Genomic DNA, 26031 nt, shown 5'->3' with positions numbered 1-26031 from the left:
CTTTACAAAATTATTGACATTACCACGACTCAATGACCATTGGGGGGGGGGGGGGGGGGGGGGGGGGGCACACGGGGTGGCCAATCAGATTGCAGGGTGGGTGCCCCCCGTGCCGCGGTGGATGACCCGCCTCTGCTAATAAAAGCAAGACGCATGTTCACAGTAAGACAAACCTCTTTCATTTAGTGCATTTTATTAAAAGGTTTCTCATTCACTCCATCACAGTTACAAAAGTGTCAGTGTTGTCAGAGACGTGCCACTTCAACATTCATTTAAAAACCGGTGAAATCTAACAAAAGCCTGCTACGTGATGATGTGGACAACTCAAATCTCCATGAAAACAGCTGTGGTTTTCCTCTCCTAATCCAGAGGAACAAACAAGTGTAAACATCGGTGAACGGCACAAAAACATGAGTGACTTTTCCAAAAAGTGCAACGACAGATTCCCTCATCGCTTCGACAGCGTTGGTCTGTACGACGTTTGGTGACACCGTGGTGAGACGCTCCCAACACATTCAAATTTTGGTCATATTACGTTCAAATTAAATATTGCACCAATAAATATACAGATGCACGTACGGTTAGTTTTGGACACAAATACATATTTATTATCCTGTAAAAATTATACCAAATGTGCCCAAACTAACGGGGACAGATTCAACTTTAGCAGCATTTAGCGACACTTTTTGCCACAGCGAACAAACCTGATCAGTCAAAACTGGTTATTTAAAATAAATATACAAATAGTATCAGACGCTCGCTTGATAAAAACTGGCAGGTTAGTATTACAGGGAACCGGCAGCCAGTGGTTTATTGCACAAGAGCTACAGGGAACAGCTCCCTATTGGCGCCGCCGTGCGCTCCGATCCCGAAAAAAAAAAAAAAGAACCCGCCTTCTCCGAAGAAATTCTGCATAGAAATTGAAACGAGTGAAAAACATCTATGCAGGATCTCACATTTAAACTCAGTTCCTTTTTGGTCAAAACCTTTGCAGCATCTAAAAGTCATGCTGAGGAGCAGCGAGTCACCCCAGCCAGCGGGGTTCCGCCGCACATCTGCACCGGCACATCTGGTCGTCAGTAGCAACCGTCTCTCCAGGTGCTGTCACGAAGGGCACTGAGGGTGGACAAGCTCTTTGGAGGAGTCAGTAAACTGAGAGAACAGAGAAGGACAACCAAAACAATTACCACACCGACTGAATGCCACCAAATTTCCAACATTTCACTAAATATGTTGAGGAGAATTTTTACAGTCTTAACTTCTTTCCATACCTTCGTGCTGATTGGGCCACCTTGCTGCGGGGGGCGGTGCCAGTGCTAGCCGCGAAGGAGGCGGGACGAGGCAGGCTGCTGCGGGGCGTGGTCGGGGTGGAGGTGGACCCTCCACCTGTGGCTTTACTGAGCAGGGGGATCCCACTGCTGCTGCTGCTGCTCAGAGACTGGAGGCTGGTGGAGGTCGAGCCTTTGATGGTCGGGCTGACGTAGGCGGTGGCCTTCAGCGGTTGCCGTGACAATGAGGAGAAGTTCCCGACGCTTTGGACCCTGTTTTGCAGTTGGACTGGGGAGGGGACTGAAGAGCAGGGCGGGGTCAGACTTCAGTTAGACAACAAATCTTAAAATATCATTCTGAATCAGAGGAAGTTGGGTCTTACTGGAGGACTGCAGGCGAGCCAGTCCGCTGGGCGAATCAAAACTCTGGCTGTTACGAAGCAAAGAGGGGGAAGCGCTGGGATTGGTGGGAATGGGCACGCTGGGAGCTCGGACAAGGTTAGGCATGCTCCTCCGCAACTTATCTAACAGACAAACAGACACAAATTAAAGTTGAACCAGCTGCACGGCACACCTTTTAAATCTCAAACTAAAAAGGCCTCCAGAGCAAAACGCAGCGACACGCGAGGGGGGGGGGGGTCAAAGTGTTGGTCGTGCCTGTTCTTTTAACCTTCAGCTCACAAGACGGCACGTAAAGCTGACCGTGACCTCCTTTCACTGTCCATCTTTAACAACCCCAACTCTAATCCAATCCAACTCTCCCTGAACAGAAACACGCAGCAGTCGGAGAGCTTTAAGAGCAGTTGGACAAGAGGCTTAGACGGTTTTTATTAAGCAGTGCCAGATCAGTGAGGGTCAGCGTCAGTTTCTGACGACACGCGCGCAGTGCTGCGCCAACGCCTTGAGCCACCTCTGCTGTCTTTATACACTGCCGGGAAGATGGGTGCGATTAGACGAAATACACCTCAAAATCAGAGCCCGTAAGGCAGAATTCACTACAGTTAGTGGAAAACTGTGCTGACTTACTCTTGTGTTACTGACTTTTCTCAAAGCAATACATCCAACAACAGCAGACACACATGATACAGGGAAAACAGCTCAGATTAGTTCTGAATACAGCAGATTCTCTCAAGACGAACCCTGTTGGACAGTTCGATTTTTTTTTAAATAATTATTTCCTGGCTAAAATATCAGGCTCTGCAGCTGCAAAATTCTCAGTGCTCACCAGCGAGTCGACAGCTGTTAACCTACAATTATCACGTATCACAGCCTCGTAACAACAGAGAGCCAAGGCTGCGGCATCAACTCCCTGGAAATTTCACACACAAAAACAGCCTCTTTGAAGTTTTCTCACCTGATCCTGGTCTGAAGCCCTGCTGCTCGGCTCCGCAGAAGCTGCCCAGTCCCAGTCCCAGGCCCAGGCCCAGGCCCTGCAGCTGGGCCGGAGGCTGAGCCTGAAAGGCGAACCCGGCGTAGGGATAAGGGGGCGTGGAGGGGGTGGAAAGAGGGGTGCACAGGGAGCTGGTGCTTCTTCGCCAGTCTCGGATGCTGGAGAAAGTGTGGGAGTGTGGCAGGCGCGTGAGGCGCGGCTGCGGCGGGGGCAGGAGGCCGTAGTCTTCGTCGTCCTCCTCGTCTTCCTCCTCCAGGTCGAGGCCGGCGCTGAGATGGCTGAGCTGGAAGCTGAAGCTCTGGCTGCGGCGGTTGGCCAGGATGGATGACGTGCTGGCGTAGTCCTGCCTTAGACCTGGGGGAGCGAGATATGAGGGCCGGCGGGCAAGAGACACACACGCAGACACACGGGGTCAAACAAACACACACACACACAGACATCACCTCCTGGGGTTAATGAAGCTGAAGTAGCGATGGGCTCTGAGATCTGGCACAATGTGTTAAAATATTAGAGGAGGAACAATAGAGACAAATGGACAGCAGAGGCAGTGAGTTGGCACACAAAGAAAACAGCCACGTCAAATACAAAAACACAACTAAAGTGTCATCCAAAATCATTTCAGCTACACATCCTTTTATTGGAAACAGCCAAAACGTGTGAAACTTACTCTCCTCCTGCAGCCGGGCCATCACCTGCACGTCTGTGAGGTCCTGCAGTTTGTATCCGAAGTTGATGGAGTCGTCCTCCGCCTCGGAGGCGCCGAGGTCGCTGTCCACGGAGGACTGCGGGCTGAGGACGGCGCGTCGGAGGCTGTGGCCTTCACAAAAATAATCACACCGGTCATTTTTTAACCACATTCTGGATTCTGTCATTCTTTCATATCTGTCAGCTTGATCGCATCTTGTGTCTCGAGCCAGAAACGGCTCAATGTGATGAGCTTTAGGAGCAACATTCAATACCTCAGAGCTGATGTGCATGAGGTGTTTTTACTTCTCCCCCCTCTCTCCAGAAAAAAAAAAAGAAAAGTTAGAAAGTTAAAAGCTATCCAATGATGATGTGACAGAGGACAGAAGCTCCTGAGGTTTACAGGGATCTGCAGTCTGCTCAGAGCAAAGCTGATTACAGAGCTTCGCAGGACAGATGGACAAACAGCCAAAGGTAACAGTGGAAAAGCAATCGAGGAGGTAAAGAAGTGGAACATTCTGCAGCGGCCACTGCTTCCAAACTTCATGCTACTCCAAATTAATATTCTATTTATTGGGATGTGAACGAAAAGACTTTTTTTTAAAAATAAAAAAAACTTTCAATAACATGAGTTTTATGTTTGGAACAGCAGGCGGGCCCTGGCTGTTTCAGCACCGTGTTGCATCGCCATGGAAACCCCCACTCCTCCGGGGAGCCGTGTTGCAGGACGTGAGCTGCCGCCCTTCAGGGCTCCACACTTCTCCTCCAGCAGGTCTCTCTCGCTCCCTGGAACCCGACTTTCTCCAACATTAGTAATGAACATGAATGGAATTCAGCTGCAGCCGCATAAATATTGTTTCATAGAACGCTGCATTACAGAGGCTCGGTGCGACTCCGATTAATTTCTGCACTCTTGCACCTTACGTGAGAGCGACCCAGTTTCCTGCACATTAACATTCTGGCTACGATAAGTTTGTGTGAGCGTAAGCAGACACTGACATCAGACACAAAGGCAGCAGCGAGTCTTACTTCGAATGGCTGGGTGAGGGAAGAACGTGGGAGTCCTCTCAGCTACAGGGGAGAGCTCCTTCCCTATGGGGCTCAGAGTGCGATGGAGGACGGGGTGGAGCGGGGAGGACAGGGGTGGAGCTGCTGCAGGGAGGGTGGGCAAAAATATAACACAACATGATATCACACATGGACTTTTAGGCTAACATTCAAAGACTGACAACTGCAAAAGGAGCTGTGGGTCGTTCAAGACATGCACTCGTTTTGGCTACCGTGTCTTTCTGACGGCTGGGGAGTGGAGCAGGATTTGGCTGAAGGGGAGGCGCTGATGGGAGACACTCCGGCCACTCGAGTCTGTGGAGGGCCGGGGGAGGAGGAGGGAGAGGGGCTGGACAGGGAGCTACGCCACCTGGAGACTGAGGGAGAAAAGGGAGGAGAGAGATGGAGGTAAATAAGCAGAGAGGTTCAATAAGAAAGACAAGGTTTCACTTTCAAATGGGTTTTTTTGGTGTTGGATACACACACACACAAAAAAAGGGACATTTTGTTCCACTACATCACCTCATCCATCAAATCTATTGTCTCAACACACACACACCCACCCACTAACACCCCACTCTGGGTAGAGGGCAGTTCTGTGCAGCCGTTACCTCACCAGCAGTGTCTGTCACTTACTGCTCTATTCAACAGCTCAGAGCTCAAGACAAAGCCGGATTCAACAGAACACAGCTGCTCATACACTGCAGCTGTACCTGGTGCCGACTGTCTCCCTCACACACACACACACACACATCTCTATTAATAGAAATATCAAAGAAACTCGACTGGTTCGAGGTTTTTGTTCATGCACAGATGCAGAGGCTGGGTTTCTCTCCGCTACCTGTCAATGTGAATATAAGCCACTTAGTCGCACAAAAGGGGGCTGCATTCCCTTCGTGTAAACCGTTGCTATGGCAACACTGCTCCATTTCACTGTACTCAACCTGGAGCGGAGAGAGCGATTGCAGGCCAGGCTGGTGGGAGGCTTTCTCTGCAGCTCTGAGACATGAGCAGACTCCAGCAGAGCGCCTCGTCTGATGCAACCAGACTCTCGGCTGCTGCAACTTCACAGGACGGAGCAGAGTGGAGGGTCGCTGCTGCGGCCCCAACCCTGACCGAGATGTTGTAGACGGTCCTTCTGAAGGACTGATGCCCGATCGCAGAGGTGCGGAGGAGTTTGGAAGAACCGCCACCAAGGTTGCATCAGACTCCAAAAGCGGCCTGGGATGATCTGGGTCTGAAAATATCTCATTCAGTGAGCCGTTCAGATTTGTACCGCGCTGTTGTGTCACACTCGGCTCACAGCGGAATTATCCAGCCTGCCCATCTTTATCTCCACCTTGCCACAGAGTTCAAATCGTGCTGCATTCGCTGTGAAATACCAAAAGCAGTTATGTTTCTCACTTTTTCCACACAAAAAAAGCCGATAAGACTCTACCAGTACTTTGTTTTTGGACTCATTGGCCCTTTATTTAATTTCTTTTGGCAACCATAACTAGTAAATGTATCAGTTCTTATTTGTTAGTCACACTTACAAGCAAAAAAAACTCAATACATTTTGAGCACAGTGTATGAGCTCAGACAAGATGGTGCCTTCAAGACTGATCAGTGAGGTCGAATGAGGGAAATGAGTATTTAAGAGTAAGCAGGTTAACGAGGAAGTCTGATGAGGTGTCGCTCATGTGTGAAAAAGGCAACAGATGGAGGCAGTTTTGCATCGTCTCAGACCGGAGAGCCACAGATCTCACAAGATCGCCCAAAAGAAGAGGAGTGGAGTCGGGCGGATCAATTTCTGCAGCATTTTCAGACTCTTAATGTTAACTGTACAGCACTGGACAAGGTATAATTCCACTCTTTCTCTTTAAAGAAAAAAGCCAGGACTCACATTCGTCTGATAAGAAATGTCTGCCGTTAATCAGCATTTCTGCCATAAACTTTTTTTTCGCTCATCGGTATTGAAGACGAACCACAGTACTGTGCCAAAATCTTGGGCCACTCCACTTTATTTGGAGTTTCCTGTTCTTTCTGTAACAAAAGCCAAAGATAACGCTGCCTTTAAGACGAGGCGATTCCCAAACCAGGCTGAAAGATTAAAAACCTTCCAAGTCAACATTTATATGGACATATTTATCCAACAGGCTGAGGTCACTGCTTTCACAACCAGCATAGAAGCTTTCCTGAACTTTCTGACTGGAAAATCTGTCCAGCCCCCCCCCCCACAAAGACTACAAAAAAGGCTCGTGGATTGGATGGAGACTCCTATGAACATCTGGGCTGACGATGCACACCTGCTGTTCAGAAAAAAAAATGTTTTAAAAGTCCAAAAATCTATTTTTAAATAGTCGATTCTGACTCATGATGCAACTTGGGAACCGCTATCGATTCACAGCGCGCCGCCTGATGTTACCATGGCGACTGACATGTTTCCCGTTTTACTTGGATCCGTCTCCTTGTCATTCCGTGTTGCTCTCTGCAAGTAAATGATGGAAGATGTGGGAGTTGTGCTCATCGTGGGGACTCTGGTCTGATCTGCTTAGTGCTGAACTAATCCCAACTCAAATGTAAGGACGGAGCATATCACTGAAGTCAAATGAGAGTGAAATGCATCGACTTTCTTTGCTAGGAGGCCCTTCTGTGCCATTTGGAGCTGCCCATTACATTAGAAATCACCTAATTAGTACATGCAAGTCCTCCTGTGTGTAATCCAAGTGTCACAGGATCTTAGTATATATACACCTGTTGGAAATAGGACAGAGCCTGCAAATAGACCGCTAAGCGAGCAGCACAATGAAGACGAGTAAGCTCTCTGAGAAAGGTTAGAGAATCCAATCTTGCTTCATAATTACTGTAAATGCCAGCTATTCAGTTACATGTCACATACAGTAACAACATACAAAGGCGGGAGAGTTTCTTAAATCTGAAGTGACACGTTCACTCTTATTTATGCAAACTCAACTCCAAGAGGACTTACAGACTAAAAGGTCATTAAATGTGACCTCTCTCTCCCCACAAGCACAAACCCAACAACTCACCAACACCATGCCCACAATGGAAGCATGGAACTGTTTGGATGTTATTCTCCATCTTCCTACATACGCAGCTGAGGCGACCGTCATGTTTTGATGACATTTCTGGTCTCACTGGGAACCAGCAGATCCACGCAGCTAACTGGAGCTGAGGCTGTCTCTGCCTTGAGGAACGACCAAACATCCCTGTGTCAGGACAGCCAAACTTACACCGAGAGACCCGTAGATGGAATTACTACAAAATAGACTTTTGGGGTGGTTCTGCGTGCTCAAGATGCTGCTCACAAAGATTTAAGTGACCTTTTGTGTTAAAGTGCACTTCATCTGGTAGATACAAGGTGTCATCGTAGTATCTCAGGAGGGGATGTCCCCAGAAGAGCTCACTTTCTCATCTTCTTCCTTTCTGGAATGATGCCTGTTGAAACTTCTCTAAAGGGTCTTTTTCGCAGGCAGGGAGGTGCTGTTGGAGCTTCCGCTCTCCATCTCATGACAGATGAGACTTCCTGTTCTCACAACATTTATCCTCAGACACTGACCGTGTGTCTCAGTCTCATCTTGATCTGAGCCTGAACTCTGAAGCTGGCAGCTGACCATCAAATCCAAGCTGGACTCCACAGAGGAGGCCCATCAGATGCTGCAGCACCTGGTTGGGGGGGGGGGATTCTTTCCTCTGGATCCAGCTGTGACATTAGCTTGATGAGGTCCACAAAGTTCTCCAGGTCAGCCTGTACTGCCAGTGTTTCACGTGTCATGAAATCATTAAAGGCTTTTTAAAGTCTCAAAAAAAGAAAGCAGCTAATACAACTGTATATCCAGTAAACATCTATATTTGCAGGTTCTCTTCGTGTTCTGTGATATTTAGGTACGGTACAGAGTATAGCTAATGTTAAGGTGGGATTAATAAAAAAAGCTTTCACAAAAAATAAATAAATAAATCAGTCAGTCCATCAGTCTAAAACAGGCTGGAGGTGAGCAGCACCAAACAAAGGCGTGCATTAGCTCAGCCGCTGGTTTAACAACGGCAGCAGAAACAGGAACACTGATGAGCAAAATGGGAGTTCTATTGAATAAAAACAGGCAGAGGTTTCATCCGACAGTACCAAACTTGCACGAACCTGATATTGCCTCATCGTACAGAGTTTACCTCACAGCGGAATCGCAAATCACAAATATCCCCCAAAAGTCCTCACATTTTGATGAGCTTCTAATCAAACACGTCTGCTGAAGGCACTGCCTTCGCTTTAAGACCTCACGTTTATCACTGATCATCAGTTGTAGATACTGAGGGGAACTTTTGATCGAAGCAGGGCTAAACCCCAAAAACCTCCATCCAAACAGCTGAATTTACAATATAAAGTTATGTAAGGACTGGAAACTGGGAAATATATCATTTTAAGTTGGGGACAAACAACTCCTGACACTAAAAAAGGTGTTTTCTCTGCTGCGTTCCGTCAGCTGAAATAGAGCCGAGTAGTTTGGAGTAGTTTTAGTGCTATTGTGCCCAGTAAACTCCTCACACACACACGGGCTCGTACCTTGTTCCAGTCGGACGGACAGAGACCTCCTGGCGGCCTCCACCTCAGATTTGGGGCTGTCCAGAACCTGCCGGCACCACTGCAGGGGTGTGAGGGACTCATTTGATGCCTCTCTGGCCTTCGATGTGACGTACAACCTGGAAACGGACAGAAGGTTGACAGGCTGAGTCAGACTGGATGATGAGACAACGAAAACAGAGGTGAGACAGGGCACTCGTCCTCATCTGAGCCATGCTGATGTTCAACAGGCACGTGGTCACCATCTTCTTCTGGCATGTTGAATAACTTTGGTCAAAGACAAAAAGCTTTGATTGGCAAACCTTGTAAACCTTACCTTTGACCTTTGATACCTGTAACACCCCTGAAACCCCTGACAGAACAGCACACAGCTCATGTTTATTGATGCCAATAAAGCTGGACAAGAAAAACAGAAAGAAAGAAACAGCATCCCTGAGTGTTTCAGATATAAACATCAGAGACTGTGTGGACGAATACCACAGCAATTTGGAGGGAGATGGACCCCCCCAGCTTCATCTGTGATGGTAGCACATGTGTAACTTCAATGATTGACCATATGAACGTTTTTTTATTTAGTTAAAGCAGAATATGCTGGCATCATAGCAATGTCTCTTTCAAATGGGATGATTTCAGCAACACAAACCCCACAGCAGCGAGGCCGAGGTGCTAAACGGACGTGCCTGCGGTCCACATCCGCCCCCCTCACAAATCACTCGGCACCATCGCTTCCTACACACTTGGAGTGTTGTTTGAAGTTGGCGTGACGGAGCAGTGCGGCAAACGCGCCGTTGTTCCAGCTCTTACAGAAACACATTCAGTTCTCTGGGATCCAAAAGGGAGCTTTTGTTTGGTCTGGAACAGCAGCGTGAGACAACGCTGAGGTAGAAAACAATGAATGCTGCTAACTCCAATGACTTCAGATCTCATTCAAGGCATTCTACGGCCCCTCAGAAAACTGCAGATTCATCAGTTTTCCTTCAATCTTCACAGAATTAGCCTTCTACCACATATCGCCCTTGGATTGAGACATTTTCCCTGCTTTTAAAGACATAACTTTCAAAGTGTGACCACAAAAAGGACCAACTGCTGAGCTAACATCATCTTCATAGTCTTTTTAAACCCTTCTTCCTCCCCACCTCCACAGTTAACACTTTTACATAATGTAGAAATTGCTTTAAGTCACCAAAACTAAAACTTTGTACAGACCTATACCTGATGAATGAGATAATCAGGCCTCTAATAGCTGCTTTAAAAAAACAACAACAACAGAATTGAATTTTTCCTCTCACAGAAATAATCCCCCTGGCAGATTAGAATCCACATTCACTTGCTGTTACCGGCTTCTCTCCTCAGACTGAGGAGTTAACCAACGTTTTAAGTATGAAGAGGAGGATCCGCTCTCTTCTGTTGGACTGAATCAGATTATTCTGAAAGCCCCGACTCTGCAGGCGGCATCGAGGGAAGAGGCTGAATTATAGATTAAAACCTACGCTGACATCAGGTGAGAATCTGACCTGAAAGGGACAGAGCGCACACACACACACACACACACCCCTCAGTTTCTATTCCTGGACATGTAAGGAGCACCTGCAATATGAATCCAGCACATAAAAGATGAATCTAAATGTGCTGCAGCGCAGAATCAACCAAAGATGCTCCTGTGTTCCATATGGCATCCTAATATTAGACACCTCTCAGTGTACAGCAGTGCACCCCAACCCTAACTGTAGGCTGACTGTATTAAGGTTAATTAGAGCTAAAATAAGCCCGTTTAATGTACTGTGCAAAAGTGTTAATCCATCCCTCATTTCTTTAGCTTTTCCCATCTTAAGCAGCCAGACTTTCTCTGCATCTTTTCAAGTGGTCTGGAGCAGCAGTTTACCAGGCTTCTTTGACCATGGGATGCTTTCCCATTCATTTATTTGGATGCATCTACAAAAAGATGAACTGTTGGAGCTGAAATATAAGCTGAAAACGCGGCACACGTCAGCATGGTGTGCAATGTGTGCGTAAAAAGATTTGAGGAAAACTGTGGCAGGCCTAAAAAAAAAAAAAACTCTCTGCAGCAGAATAACAGTACAGCCTGGAGAACTATTCCTGAAGACGACTGAAAGAAATGACAGAAAGCTCGTCAAAGAGGGTTCAGAGTGTGCTCGTACTAAATAACCACTTCCACGCTCATTTGAACTGTTTTCTGGATTTCCAGTTGTGTTTGCGCACTCATTCCTTCTTCTCCTGACAATGTGACGGGTGGCTGGACACTTATGCACCATGTCCTCTTCTCAGAAATAGTCAGGAGCGCTGTAGCAGCGAATGTGACGAGAAGTGTGGCTGCAAAATGATCCCGTTTCAGAAATAAGCAAACTGTCTAAATCTGCTAAATGTCACTTAGAATGACCTTGACCACCGTTTCAGTGAAAGTAGACCATATAAATTTTTTAAAAAACAAGGACAAAGCCAGAGTCAGCGGTTTCACTGCCTTTGTGGCTCAGCTGGTGGAGCATGGCACTAATTTCAAAGCAACCAGCAAGTGGCATTTTCCTCAGTATTCGCCTCCTGCACAGGGAGAGAAGGGCAGCTTGATGCAGCCTGATAATTAGTGGCCTCTTCTGTCAGATGCCTAATTAACTTTCAGGTGGCTTTGTCTCAGCGTGGTTGTGGACTGGAGCTGCTGAGAAGGCAACTTTACTGACAAGTACTAGGAACAAAAAGCTAAGAAAGATTTACAATTTCAACGTGCCACACAAAGCAACAAATGGTCACAAATTGGAACAAACACTCGACAGTTACCATGTTTCCTCAGAGTCGTCTGAGCAGCTCAAGGAATCCAGATCCAAAAGCTCCAGATCATCCAGAACCGATGGTTCTGATACATCTTCTTCCTCCTCCTCTTCCTCTTCCTCCTCCATCGCTCCATCTCCGACACCGTGAGGGTGGAAATAGTCGAAAGGCTCCGGAGGAGGAGAGAATGAACCCAAGGACGACTGACACAGCAAGGTGGGTCGCGGGCTGGGGAGGCAGTATCCAGCGGCGCTGCCGAGCACGCACGCCGAGGCTGGAGGCAACAGAAGCGGGCCGCCTGGGCAGCCGCTGGCCCGGGTCCGCAGCTGCTCGTTCTGCCGCTCCAGTTTTCGAACCAGCTCCTGCAGCTTCTTCACCTCCAATTCGGCGTTCAGACTGTTGCTGTTGCAGTCCACCTCCGTCATTATCGCGGGGTTCAGCACGGCTGCCTCCATTGGATCAGAACAATACCAATCTTAATACTTCTAGGGCGCCTCCACACCTCCAATTAAAAAGGTTAATGGAGGACAGGTATGGCCAAGCTGCTGTAAGTGCGGTGATCCAGTCCACGGCTCACCGGTCGCTCTACAACTGACTTCTGTATCCGGCAGCGGTAGTAGGCTAATCTGTCTGGTACGGCTGTCTGGATGGCCACGCAATGGGAGACTTTAAGACTCCACCCCTCCACACCCACGCGTTTTAGCCTCTACCTCCGTGCACGGAGGAGCTGATGACAGGTAGCGGGTGCACCTGGCAGTCCGAATTGTCGACTAACATCCGAAACAAGATTTGTAGGCGACTGTGAGACAGAGCTAACACCCTTTTTGACTCAGTACGTAGACGTCGTGTTGCTTTTGTTCGAGTAAAAACGTGGGTTCAAACATGACTTATGGCCAAATAAGTCATCTGATGACCTAAATGTCGAGTGCTGAGATTGTGCTTTACAATTGCTCGACGCACCTGCTGCACTGTTGAGCATTTGGTGACATCTGGTGGCGGAAACCTGTCATGGCACCGAGTAGCGAAACCAGTACAAGCTGGTTTGAAAAACATAAAAAAAAAAACACCTAAATTAATTAACTGACATAGCTGATAACTTACAGCATTAATGAAAAATTGATTTACTAAGCATAAAAGCAACATTACCAGCAAGTTCAGCTTTGTATCGTTGGTAGGAAAAAATACGAAATAAAAACCTCCCTTTGCATTTTGGCTTCAAAGAAACGATAAAAACTACGAATTTTTCAAGAAAATTAGTCAATTAAGTTCTTTAGTTCTTATTACGAATGAATACCAAGCTTACCAAACTTTTCTAGTCGTCCCCTTTTATTCTCTTGTGGTAAAGACACCAGGTTTCTTCGCTTTATTTGCTCTAATCTCCGAATAAGCCATCAACCGTTAATGCAGCATTATGGGTAATGTAGGCGCTTGGTGAAGCTCTCGTTGTACCTGAATATTCGTCCCCATTTTTATAAAGTTTGTATTTACTGAAGGCATCGTTTAACTCAAATTGTGTTATTTTTAACAGTGAAAAAGGAATAATTTTCAGTGAAATAATCTCTCTCATGTCTTTAGTTTAAGTATGCTAACAATAGATTCAGTTGCAAGCTTTAAAATTGTATCTGTTGGCATGTTGCATAAACAAAATTCAACTCCATTACACTCTTGGCATGCAGGAATGCCACAACAAAAAGGGAAATTGGTAACAATTCCAAGGAAAAAATATTACAATGGACCCACATTGTTGTTTTTTTTGTATGAAAACATTTACTATATTAATTTACATAGTGATAAACAATGTAATTGTACAATTTGTAATAACACAGCTCCATCTAGTGGCTAAAGCAGCTCACTGCAGTTTGTGTGGCCACCAGAAAAGACACACAAAAGATGCTCCTCCACTCCCTGAGGAGAGCTGCTTTTAGTTTTGCGCACAGGTGAGGCACACTGCCCTCCTCAGCGTTTATTCCATGTGAACTTGCGCCGTGCTCCCTCCTGGCCCGGCTTCTTTCTCTCCACAACTCGCGGGTCAGGTGTCAAGAGGCCAGCTGCAGAGAAAACAAACGATATGTAAATATTCTCAGTTGCGAGTTGAATTATCTTTTTTGAGCTCCGAGGTTAAATAAATAAATAAATAAATAAATTAAAAATACATTTTGTCCTTAAGTTTACTCTAAATATTCCGAAATTTGCATGTTAACAGCACAAGTGTCTCAAAGCATCAATTAATCAATAAACTGCAGATCTAACACATTTTTGGGCCTTATATCACATTCAACTTCAACACTGAAGGTAAGAAATGCACAAAAGTGTCATTAAAAAGCAAAAACTAAAAGACTTCAAAAAGCAAAACATTTTCAATGTTGATAAAACAGAATGCACTCTCTTTTTTTAATTACTTTTAAATAAGTACTGTAGCTTGTAAGCATTCTTTGAAGCAGCCAAGTCTTTAATTTCTTGCTTGATGGACTGCTGTCACCTCCTTATGGATCTGTTTCGGTCAGGAGACGTCGAGGGGTCATGGCAAAACTCTCGGCTTACACCTCCGGAGATCGTTCAGAATGGATTTTTGTGTGTGTGTGTGCTTAGGATCAATATGCTGTCCAGAAGCCATCCTCTTTTCACCTTTTTTTTTCTTATTATGGACAGTTTGCATCCAGAATCTGCTGCTTTCTAACTGAATCCATCCCACCCAGGAAAATGTTACCTGTGCCACTGACTGAAACAAAGCCCAAAGCATGATAGACCCACCCCCGTGCTAAACAGTCTGTTGTTCTTTTCATGAGATTTCATGGGCACCAAAAGGAAAAGTGGAAACATATTAAATGACAAAGACAATTAAAGATCAAGTCCTTCGTTTGTATCAGTGTGGTAATTCTCATCCTCTCTTGCTTCATATCCACATTCATCACAGTTTGCAGTTACAGCTTGGACCTGTCTTTTATTTTCTTAAAGAATGACCAAAGAACACGAAAGGAAACAATGAAGCTCCTTTCCAAAGCATTTATGAGAATCCAAACCTGGCTGCCACTATGACGCAGGTCATTTCACTCAGTCAGAAACCTCCCGAAGCTAAACAAAGAAAAAAAATCCCATTTGACCAGTCCCAGTCCCAGAGTATTTATGGAGCTTTGGAATTTGCACCACATGGCCTTTTCTGTGGAAAGCGTGTGTGTAAGATCCAGAAATGTCACAAACTGAAAGAAATACACCGTGTAACATTTGTTTGAACTGCGGTGAAACTTCTGAGGTTCTGAGGTTTCAGACGGTGACTCGTTTTGCTCTTCCCTTTTCAGCTGGGCTCGTCTCCCGGGATTCGTTCAAACCGAGAGCACTCCGACCGCTTTTCCTCGTTCAAACAGTCGGACAAACGACACAAAAAGAAAGAGAAAAAACATTGACATGAAACAGAGGTGTAAAATCTACTCACCCTGTCTCATCGACTCCCTCTCTCTCTCGGACAGGAAGCTGAGAAGCGCGCGGGCGATGGCGAGCCGCAGCGCCCCCGCCTGGCTCGACCTGCCCCCGCCGCTCACGGTGCACTCGAGGTCGACGCGGCCCAGCATGCCCGTGAACTGAAGCGGGAACATCAGCTGCTCTCTGAGAGGGAGGGGGGGGGAAAAAATATGAAAAAATGACCAAGAGATAACAAACCGGGTGAAAGGATGGAGCGTGGTTGAATAGGCCGGGCAGGAGAGTGTGCTATTTAACAGATAGCGGTATCAACGGCGGGGGCAGAGCTAATTTAATGTCTGGTTGGGCGACTTTTCAGACAAGCACAGAGGATCCCGGCACGGTGAAAAGCTTTCTTTTACAATCTCGCCCTCACATATTAACAGAGTAACTTCTGACTCAGCAGGACTGAGAGTGTGTCTGTGTTCTGGATGGCGTCTCAGCCTGAATGACCCGTGGCTGCTGACAAAGTCAATTGTCACCTCTCTGCTCCAATTACAGCCCGTCCTCACACGGCGTGACAACACCAGCTCTGGACACTCACACACAATCGCTCAACTGTGTAATTAACTTACTACAAGGAGATAAATAATAAAAAAAATAAAAAAAACAGGCGATGCTGTGAGGAGTGAAAAAGCTGGTTTTTAATTTTTCGGTGGAGTGGGGGGGAGGACACATCACGTCTTGCATTTTAAGGAAATCTGGGGATGATGCAGCGGAGAAGCCCTGAGGTGGAAAGGTTCATCCCAGCTCTCCTTACCTGTCCTGCAGGATGGGGAAGTAATGGAGGTAGTCTTGGCCGTTGATGCTGATGCGTCCCGAGCCGCTGTCTCTGAGAACAACCGATGAGGTCGACGTCTTCCTCCGACCTGAAAGCAAACAATCGGCACGTCTCATTTTCAATATCTGCCAACAGGTTTTATGTTAAGGTTGTACGTTACGCTGAGATTCCTACATTTTGGGTAGATTTCTACCATAAATTCTATCGGCTACAATAATGTTCACCTTAAAAAACTTCAGTGTTTTCATTCCCTTTCTTCTTCTTCTACCTCATAAGCTTGATTAACCTCAGACTTAATGGACAGATAATGACCCGGCGCACAACATCACACCGTCCTACAGAAAATATCTACTTTTGATATATTTTGTTTCCATCTGACATCATTTCATGTTACTTTAGAGTTTCCTTAAGTCTTACTGTAGCCGTTTTCAAACATTTTGCTCTATTTTGAATGCATGACTCCATATTTGAGTCTTCTTGTAGCTGCTTTTAGTCTCTTTGCTGCCATTTGGAGTCACTTTGTGTTACTTTGTAACTGTTCTGACAGGTTCGTGTCATTTCTTAGCAGTTTTGAGGAGGTTTGATTAACCGATTTTAAAAAATCTTCATCGTCGGGGGAGCTCTAACTCTTCGGCTCCGTGTTAGATTCCTGTGTGAAACCTGTCTGCTTGTGTTCTCGTGATTCTGCACTAACAGCATAAACCGTTCCCAGCTGCAAATTTATGTTTTCACATTCTCCAAAACAAACTGCAGGGAAGCTGCTCTTTTAGCCCTCGTGGGCGTCGTTTGCACACTGGTTTGATTCGAATCTCTACATCCGAGGCTGAGAGCACACTGTCAGTCACATCAATACTGTTGGGATGGACGTAAGACAGGGGAATGGATGGTAACTGATAGAAATGAATGGCCAGCACACAAAAACTATGTAAGTCTGATGTTGTTTCCGACCGTCTGAGGTGCTGAAGGCCACGCCTTTGTCATCCTTCTGCAACGGCGGCGCGAGTTGATGGCTGGACTGAGCCTCCAGCTGGCACCGATAACGCAAGATGAACTGTTCCTCTGAGCTGCTCTCGGGCAAGGACAGCAGGCGCTCCATCAGCTGGATGAAACGATTGTACTGACAAGAAAACAACACGCGAGGGTCAAACGCAGCTCAACTCCTGGACAAAGACTTCTGGTTCATTGCTGATGTTGAGACAGATAAAGGAGAGGAAGAAAGACGGCGTGCCCCTTACGTCGTGAGCGGAGATGGTCTCCACCAACAACGCCTCCAGCTCCTCCTTTGTGAGCCACCTGCTTGTTCCAAGAGAGCTGCAGGGCACAGAAGAAACACCGTCATGCTCACCAGTCCAAGAACTAACTTGACTTGAAGAATTAATTCCAGAAGTTTCCGCTACTTACATCCTCTTGGCATCTTTGGAGAAGAGTCCTTTGGCTCTCAGGCGATCTTGGTGCTTTTCCACATTGAGCATTTTGCCATACAGCTCCTAAAACGAACCAGAAACAGTCAGAATATGCAGCACGACAGCATGTAGCTATGCACTCTCCCTCCGTTGTTTCACAGTTTTCTCAACTGTGAAGCTGAACCGGCAGCTTTAACTTATGTGAGACTGAGTGATGATTCAGTTTGAAGCCGGCAGATCTCAATTCCTCACGTTTGTAAAATTAAATCTCCCATTAGCAGGGTGACAAAACCCTGACATATTCTGGCGCGCAGGTGAGGGATTTCTTCAATGTCAAATATGATGGTCTGCACACTTGTGACACATTCATTCGTTTAATTACTCTATCATGCTCTGAACTGATATTTATGTGGCTTGAAGAGAAAAAGCACAAATGTGTGATTAAAATGATGACAGAAAGAGAGATCGGGGCATGCTGGTCACGTCCCAGAGGCCCCGCCCCCCAACCCATCACCACCTCAGCCACCCTGCGGCTGGGTGAGAGCTCATTTCCCCCTCAATTATTAACCAGATGTTGTTGTTTTTTTTAGTACCATCTGATAAAGTGGGCCTAACTCTGACCAGAGACAGAGGGGACGCAAATGGACGGGGATGCAAAGAAAAAAACATGACAATCAAAAGGTGTAATGGCGAATCAAAAGGAGAGAAGCAGGCAAGTATCTGGACACATTTACGTCTATTCTGAGGGGTTTGAGGGTTAGCATGAGCCGAAAGTGAGAGAGGAGGCTGTGTTTGAAGGCTGAGCAACAAGGCGGATTTACACGCCGCTGCCCCCCTGCTGGAAACGCCCCCGAGATGTGCGTCTTAAGGTGGAAAAACCCAGACAAAGATAAAGGTGAAAGAATGTGAAACAAGGTGGCAAAAAGAGAAGAGGGAAAAACAAAAAGGGTGAAGGAGCGAGACTGAGCCCGCAATCATGCAGGCAGGCAGCACGAGCTCTCAGACATGTCTGACATACCTATTTAAACCGACAGCAAGGGGTGCTGAGTGAGGCTGCAGGGCAAAACCATGCGTGTGTGTGTGTGAGAAAGGTGTGAGCTGCGACCCATATGCAGGAATCGTACTCTGTGGGTTTTAGATACAGATACATAAACTACATTTGCATAAATTTGCCATTTCGTTTGTTGCCGCTCCTCCGTTCTCCTCAGGTCACGAGTAACCCACGACTGTGAAAGAGCGCTCCAAAGTATCTCTATGAAGGATGAAGGATGCGTGTGCAGTTTACAAGAAGAAGATCCCACTTTCTAAGCTTTTCTATCCCGTTTCCATGAGACATTTCACCGTCTGCTGCAGCTTTATATGCAAAGTTTTCAGGTTCGGGGGTTAGCGGAAGGTTCTCAGAGCGGTGTGTGAAGAAGTCTGGTTTCATGCGTAGTTGCTGTTAATTCTGAATAATGTCACAGTTGAGGCGCAAATGTGAGAAACACGTTGTCAGTTGTAGAAAGTTATCAAAAGAATCCAATTCGGTTTTGCTTTCAAAATATTATGCCATATCGCTGCGGGATTTGTATTCAAATCGCCTGAACTATGCTGAAAAAGATCATTGTTGTTTAATGGTGTAACGATTAGTCGTCAAAAATCGGTAACATAATTAGTCGCCGACGTATTTGATTGTCGATAATTGTCGGTTAAGTCATCACGCGTCTTTTTCACGCCGACGTGTCGAGCTACAGATTTATGCGCGTTACGGTAAACAATAGCGGGAGATGACCTGTAGAAACATAGTGAAATGGATGTGGCTGAATTATCGTTGTCTAGTCCTAAAGTGTCCAGGGTCTGAGAGCATGTTAGCCAGAAAAAAAAAAGGTTTAGTAAAGCCAACCTCCAACGTATCACGGGAGCACGTCTGCCATGCATGAACATTTGAAGAGGAAGCACGTAAGATATCTAGCTTGTTAGCGTAGCCTGCTAGCTAAAGATAAGCGGAGTTGTCTTGAATTTTAACATTAAAGTGCAACATTAAAATTGTATCATTAAGCTTCACAGTCCAAAGTTACAACCACCCTGTATTCTTTTAACACTTTTTGGTATTGATTTGACTGTTGGTGCATTACTGCCAGCACTCTTCTTAGCATTTTCAGTCAATGTTAATGTTAAAAGTCGAAATTAAATATGGCTTGAATGTATCCGTTTTTAGTTTTGGATTGTTTTAATTAGTAATTAACCGATTAGTCGATTAATCGTTTCAATAATCGATGACGAGTCGACTATCAAAATAGTCGTTAGCTGCAGCCCTAATTTTGATTCATTGCCTGTGACTTTATTATTATTATTATTTTTAAATCAATGAATCAATGTTCCGGTCTTCCTCTAACTTTCTAAACTGAAGGATCCGTTTCAAGCGAGAGAACTGACAGATATCCACCAGGAACTCTTCGACCATTCCGGACAGATAGCCGTCGTGGTTTTCGGCTCCTCGTGTCTCTCTTGTTTGAACACCAGCTGAATCGAACCCCGCTGTGAAAACCCGTGTTTTTGACGAGGGACTGGCGGCAGTCAGGAGCTCTTTTATTGTGACAGCAGTTGGCAAACAGTCTGTGCATTGCTGCCACCTTGTGGTGGATGCAGCGTGTCACAACCAAATGTCGGACTTGTCCAAGCGTCTGGAATCACGACCCATCCCAACATGGTGTTGATACAAAGAAGAAATGGAAGCAAACCTCTTTGCTTGGTTGGTGAGACTTCAACCATTAAGACTTTCTAGGACATTTATAAATTTGAGCAGAACTGCATTAAAACATAAAAAAAAAACATATTTAAGATTATTCCCAACCTGGGGTCCCCAATCAATTCAGATCAAAGGGGATGGGGAATATTTCACGGCACAGAAGCTGTTAAATTAGATCTATACATGTATCTATACACATTCACTGGATTATCAAGTCTGTGAGAGTACACAGAGCAGCTAACACCATTATTACACACACACCGACATCTATTCAGCTGAGCGGAGACGCCAACATCTACGCTGAATCAGATATGACCCGTGGGTGCAGGGGAGGAACAAGTGCCTGCTGTACTCACGTGCATGAGGGAGTAGTAGGACTGTTTGCCAGTGTAAAACAGGAAGTGTAAAGGCCGCCCGTCAGCTTCCCACTGGACGGCTTGATGGAGAGGAAAGGAAAAGATAATCAGCTGCGGGTTTCACATTCTGGAAACAACAGCCCGAGCAGGTGCACATACCTCTCTGTTTCGGAAAGATTTCGTCAGGATGCTGGAGAACGGGCAAGGAAAAAAAAAAATTGAAGTGAGTTAAAACATGGAACAGGATTGTGAATGAGTGTGTTTCCACAAGAAACCACAAATTCTACAGGAAACGTTCATCTTTGGTTTGATCGGCGTGACCGCCTCCGAAAGGCCAAACAGGCCCTTCTTTTTCCCTTTTTTTTTCATTTCGTTGAACACACCGTGGGGGCACAGCGCTGAGAAATGTATGTGTTCAGTCTGTAAGCATTGGGATAGGAGCTCAGAATAAGCTGCTAAATAAAAGAGCTTCAACCAAAGTACTACATCAAAGGTAAAAAAAAAAAAAAAAGTAACCCTGCTTGGGTTTCTATTTTTACCTTTCCTTTTCTGATAATGTGTAAACCTCTGTGTGCAGAAAACGCAGAAAAAAAACAATCTTTTGGCCTCGATAACGTGTGTTACGGCCTCAGAGTGACGTTGTGGGCAGTTTGAGCGCAGAGATACAAAAAGGGGCTTAACTATTAACCCCACTGAGACCAAGATAACTGACCTACCGCCACGTGTTGGAACTAAACGAGTGTTGTGCTGATAATCTTGACTCAGATGATTCAAGGGCATGTTTTCTTGTCCAGTTTTAAACTGAACAAGCGACCCGACAACAGAAAAAGTTTAAAAGTGTGTGTCGGGGTTCTGGAACTTCACGATAAACCATGTCAAGTGGTTCGTGAAAGGACGAAATAAACTCACCTTCATGAGGGGCCGAGAGTTCTTGTCAAACAGGCCGGAGGGGAAGAGGTAGGCGATGCTCCTCTGTGGAGAGGGAGAGAGAGAAAAAATGAATAAACTAAGACGGACAACAGTTTGAGAGATGAAGGCTGACCGTGACAACGCTGACATGTCCGAACAGAAGAGGAGGCGCAAGCTGCTTGCGGGTTCAAGGAAAGGCGAGCGAGAATTGTGCGATTGTCTTTCTGTAAGCGTGTGTGTGTGTTACTTTGTGTTAATGAGGAGTTAGAGGAGAAAACAAGCAGAAAAAGCCACAAGTTTTTGGCTTTGTTGACAGCGAGCAGAGGACACTGTGGACAGCCAGCAGTTCACTCCGAGTTCATCCTCTGATCGGTGCGTGTGTGTGTGTGTGTGTGTTATTAGCAGGGCTACAGATGGCAGACAAGAAGTGTGTTGGCCCTGCCACACTCATCACCACAGCCTGTTCATCTCTCTCTTCCTCCATCCCACCATCTCGCGGCTCCTCTTCCTCTTCGTTTTATTCCTCCTCTCTCTGTCGGCTCAATTAGAGAGGCAGCAGGTGCTGCTCGCGGGGAGCAGGTTGCTGCCTTAAAGGTTGTCAAAACGACGGAAAGCAGGAAGAAAAAAGGGAGCCAGGAGAGGGGAATGTGTGTGTGAGTGAGGGTGCGTGCGAGAGGGAGGAAGAGGAAGGCAAGTCAGGAGAAGTTAAAGGGGGGGGGGGGCAACAGAGGAGAGGGGAGACAGGCAGAGAGAAACAGATGAAGACACACCTGTGCGTCTCCAGAGAGTCGACTCAATATGGAGGAGATCCCCGAGGGGCAAAGATGGAATGACAGAGGAAGAAAGAGGAGCTGAGAGCAGATCGCAGCCGCACAGGAAAGCGTTTGTGGTTATATGAAGTGGGTTAAAAAGCTGCAACAGTGCAAAAAAAAAAGGCAGAGGGTAGAAACAGTGGAAATTAGCCAAATATTTTCAACTTCCAGCTTCTGTTTTGTGAAGTTAGTTTCGCATGACTGTCCTGCTGCTACCGTCCTGAGTCACGTCTCAACACTATATGAGATATTTCTTTCTCTTCTTCGTTGGTCATCCGCTTGAACTCTCGATTAAAACCACTTTACAAGATCAAAGGAGGAGTGGATCGAGATGTTTGGACAGCCTGGTACGTCAAAGCTTACACTGCTGGTCAAATAAACATTTTCTCTGAGCTTTTAGAGGTTCAATAATTAACAGACGTATCAAAATATTACACAACAAAAGCGTTTCCAGGGTCAAGAAAGCAAACAGCAGACAGAAAAACAACACAATGAATAGTTGATGAGCAGTTACAAATTTATACCTTCCAAAGAGCAGTTCTGCTTTCATTTCAGGGGGGGGAATAAATCTATGAAGATTTATGAGAAAAAAAATTTGACTTTCCTATTTACAAACATAAAACGCTAATCTTTACAGATGTTGAAAGAATTTGTGATGGCTAAGGAAGGTTACGTCAGATGGAAGCTGTCGATAAATAACTCTCACGTCCACAGTGGTGCAGACGTTGCTCGTTTTCGCCTCGACGAGTCGTTTATCTGACAGATTTGAATGTAATTTGTTGCTCGGCAGCGGGTGGATGGCATCCGACATGGTCGCTATCTCCGACTCAGCCACTAGATGTCAGTAACTGCCACGCATGCTTCCTTTCAACAGCAGGAAACCATTTCAAACTGTCAGCTTTGTCCAAACAAGAATCGAAAAAGGGAAAACAAGCCATTTAAAAATGCAATTACATAAAGCCAAGCAAGAAAAATGTTCTTGTTCTTGTTGTTCTTGCTATTCTGACAGCTGCTCGTTCAGCTCAGAAATGGATGATTAAACATGCTGACAAACAGTTTTCTCAATCACCTAATCAATCGACCGTCTCATCGATGCAACACAAAATCCAACAAGTTATTATATCCACCCAATGCAAAGAAACACCTCCACAACAGCAGCTTGACATCGATATCATACATCAACCTGCTCGCTTTACAAATCGCTGCCAATCAGAAATGCTAAATCTGCCTGTCACGACTAAAAAAATGTCAAAGTCAGATTACGTGCGCCTCTGAGTCAAACAGAATCTGATCCGACAGCAATCTGTGCTGAAAAATCTGGACGGTATGACCCACAAAACTCAGTTTAACACAGTCAGAGGTGAGTTATTGACACCGTTTGCCGAATCCAAAGCGCAAAAATATGACTTCACATTAAAAAAAAAAGAAAGAAATTGATCTAAGAAGCTTGGACGCCTTCACAAGCAGCAGATTTACACTTTGACTGAAATACCTGACAGCGGTGAGTCAAACAGGAAGGTATTTTCAGATGCGTTTTAAAACTTAACAAGTAAACAGCTCCTGACTGTTTTGCTGCTTTATTTATTCTTTTCAACACTGACAGAGATTACGGGTCTTTGGGGGGTGTCACCGTGTTGATTCCTGCTGGCTGTAAACATCTTTTGGAGTTTGTATCACCGTCACACCTGAAGAGTTTGGACTCCTGACCAGAGCGCATCGGGTTTGTCAGGAGCACCACATCGCGCCTCTTCAGTCCACCCAGATTTTCCTCTTTCCCTTCCACACATCCAGGTTCGGGCCGCTAGCCGTCGCTTTGGCTTTCACAGCCTGGCGCTGACAGCTCTCTTCATTATCAGTGAGCGGCACTGGGGACTCGGGCGAAGGGCGAGTGGGAAATCATCTAAATGGTCGGAGCAGCGCGGGTTGAAGATTTGCCAAAAATCCCAAAAATTACAATACAAGGCAATACAAATACGATGGTTGTGTGTTTGAGGGCGTTTCTAATATCAATGATGCAGTGGATTAGGTGACTGCACCTGCCAGCTGCCAGTGGGGGGCCACTAATGCAAATGATGATCATCTCTCCAGATAATAAACATGAAGCCAAGTCCTGCCAGAGCTGCTGAATGGAAGCAGCACAGAGCTAAAGAAATATTGGTTTTACGGAGGTAGAAAATGAGTCACACTTGAATGAAATCAGATTTTCTCAACATATTAAGTCAACAATAAGTAGTACAGAGCACTGTCTTCAAGTTAATGACATACAATGTCCTGACCATCAGATCATTGGGGCCAACATCAGTTTTCGGTGGATTAATACACATTTGGAAACTTCTTCCTCCATTTGAATTATATCCACCTCTTAGCAACGGACCGGAGCACACAAAATTCGAGGGCCAAGCTTTACCGCTCTGCTAATGCCAATACAGTCCCGAGTCAGTACTGCTTGCTTCACTGTTCCCAATTACAAGCTGCTGAAACCGTCCGGTGAGCAGAAAGTTTCTTGCTAATGTGATTTATGAAGTGACCTGGGTAAGGAGTGTCCAATAAAGTGAAGGGAAGAGACACTGTAACCCCCCCCAAAGAAAACCCAGAATTTCTTCTCAGTTTATCTAGAGACCACAGTTCAATTTATTTAGAGCAAATATCAAGGCTTCTCTAAGAGCTACTTGGGAGTCATACTCCACTGAGGACGATGATATTGGAAGTGTGGGCTGTAAAGGATCCCCTCGTTATAGATAAAGGCACGCAGGTCCTAATTCTGGATGCAATGCTTCTTTCAAAAGAGACTGGTTTGTGTGAGAGAACAGCAGCGCAAAACGGGAAGAATAAAGAAGACGATCAAACAAAGGAGACAAGTGAATCGACAAGAAAAGTCCTCGTTTTTGAATGTGTAAGAAATGTGTGTGAGTGATCAAATTTAAGAGATTTATCGTTGTTTCAATATTGCAGCCTTCCAACTGAGTTTCAGTGATTGTGAGAATTTTTCATTGTAACTTGAAGGGAGGCCAAACGTCCTTTGAGTGATCATTATTGAAACGCCAGGGCTTAACAAACTCATTTGAGAGTATTCAACACTATTTACAAGTCACTTAAACATCAAATTATAAAACTAGAGGTGCAAAACTGTTTCAAAGAGCAGGTACCACATGACACACTCAAAAAACTAAATACGCCTGCACAAGTGCATATGCCCTATACTGTGTTTGATCTCACATCAATGTCCTCCTGGGTGAAGTTCTCGGGGTCTTCTCCCATCATGTTGGCCAGATGCCGTTTCCCAATTTCAAACTCTTCTATCTGCTTTTGGATGAACTCCGCGGTGAATTTCTCCGGTCCTGCGGCTGCCAGATTCTTTCTGCAAAGGGCAGAGCTCACGCATATCTGCCTGCTAATAACCTGGCAAAAGGGAAAAGTGGTGTTATTGTCGAGCATGTACCAATACCTATTATAGCTTTTAAAATATCCGGAGCAGCACATAAGCATAGCCGAACTGCAGTTAGGGATTCCATCATTTCAAACCAGTAATCACAACAATTTCGCAGTATGTTCAAATCATCTGCGAGGTTGAACGGCTCCTATTTGACATATCCGTGAAGGCAGTTTCGGCTAACAACATGCTAACTCAAGGACGTTAGTGTTTTGTCATTTAAATCAATTTCGACATGCCCAAAGCGGAAGATGGACCCTCACACGAAACATTTACTCAATATTTACCTGTCGACTTAATGGTGACGACACTGTGTTTACTATGGAATTCCCACATTTCCCAATAAACAATGCCACAGCTCGTACACGGGGCGCCGCCATTTTTGCTAATAGCAGTTACGTCCAAGGCGG

The 26031-nt window shown here is 45.6% G+C and overlaps 2 protein-coding genes across 3 annotated transcripts; both read right to left on the bottom strand.

Moving 5' to 3' along the window:
- Window positions 1-176: 176 nt before the first annotated feature.
- LOC140297926 (SLAIN motif-containing protein 1-like) lies at window positions 177-12704 on the bottom strand. Of its 2 annotated transcripts, none has more exons than XM_072379744.1 (9): window positions 11759-12704; window positions 8951-9087; window positions 4623-4766; window positions 4372-4494; window positions 3326-3475; window positions 2623-3012; window positions 1652-1792; window positions 1272-1569; window positions 177-1152 (listed from the first exon to the last, which is right to left on the bottom strand). In XM_072379744.1, exons 1-9 carry the CDS (start codon window positions 12202-12204, stop codon window positions 1077-1079), a joined length of 1905 nt encoding a protein of 634 aa, XP_072235845.1. In that variant the 5' UTR covers window positions 12205-12704; the 3' UTR covers window positions 177-1076. The 2 variants fall into 2 exon arrangements, with proteins under 2 accessions (XP_072235845.1, XP_072235846.1); XM_072379745.1 differs by having other exon boundaries at window positions 4372-4491.
- Window positions 12705-13490: 786 nt separating this feature from the next.
- Window positions 13491-26023, bottom strand: mrps9 (mitochondrial ribosomal protein S9). The gene is made up of 11 exons (XM_072379743.1): window positions 25909-26023; window positions 25408-25590; window positions 21380-21442; window positions 20630-20660; window positions 20471-20550; window positions 17385-17470; window positions 17219-17294; window positions 16932-17100; window positions 15963-16071; window positions 15180-15349; window positions 13491-13797 (listed from the first exon to the last, which is right to left on the bottom strand). Exons 1-11 carry the CDS (start codon window positions 25999-26001, stop codon window positions 13706-13708), a joined length of 1152 nt encoding a protein of 383 aa, XP_072235844.1. The 5' UTR covers window positions 26002-26023; the 3' UTR covers window positions 13491-13705.
- Between the last annotated feature and the right edge of the window lie 8 nt (window positions 26024-26031).

The sequence above is a fragment of the Leuresthes tenuis genome, unplaced genomic scaffold (genome assembly GCF_036924035.1).
Source record: "Leuresthes tenuis unplaced genomic scaffold, fLeuTen1.0.hap1 SCAF_1, whole genome shotgun sequence".
NCBI lineage: Eukaryota > Metazoa > Chordata > Actinopteri > Atheriniformes > Atherinopsidae > Leuresthes > Leuresthes tenuis.
This window is presented reverse-complemented; position numbering and strand designations above follow the sequence as displayed.

Excerpts from the sequence above, each read along its gene's own strand:
- LOC140297926 (XM_072379744.1), bottom strand. The coding sequence starts at position 12,204 with ATGGAGGCAGCCGTGCTGAACCCCGCGATAATGACGGAGGTGGACTGC. Across the intron at positions 1,570-1,651 it reads GGCTCGCCTGCAGTCCTCCA|TCCCCTCCCCAGTCCAACTG; the intron begins GTAAGACCCAAC and ends CCTGCTCTTCAG. Across the intron at positions 1,153-1,271 it reads GTGGCCCAATCAGCACGAAG|TTTACTGACTCCTCCAAAGA; the intron begins GTATGGAAAGAA and ends CTGTTCTCTCAG.
- mrps9 (XM_072379743.1), bottom strand. The coding sequence starts at position 26,001 with ATGGCGGCGCCCCGTGTACGAGCTGTGGCATTGTTTATTGGGAAATGT. Across the intron at positions 16,072-16,931 it reads GGCCTTCAGCACCTCAGACG|GTCGGAGGAAGACGTCGACC; the intron begins GTCGGAAACAAC and ends GTTTGCTTTCAG. Across the intron at positions 15,350-15,962 it reads TTCCCCATCCTGCAGGACAG|AGAGCAGCTGATGTTCCCGC; the intron begins GTAAGGAGAGCT and ends CCTCCCTCTCAG.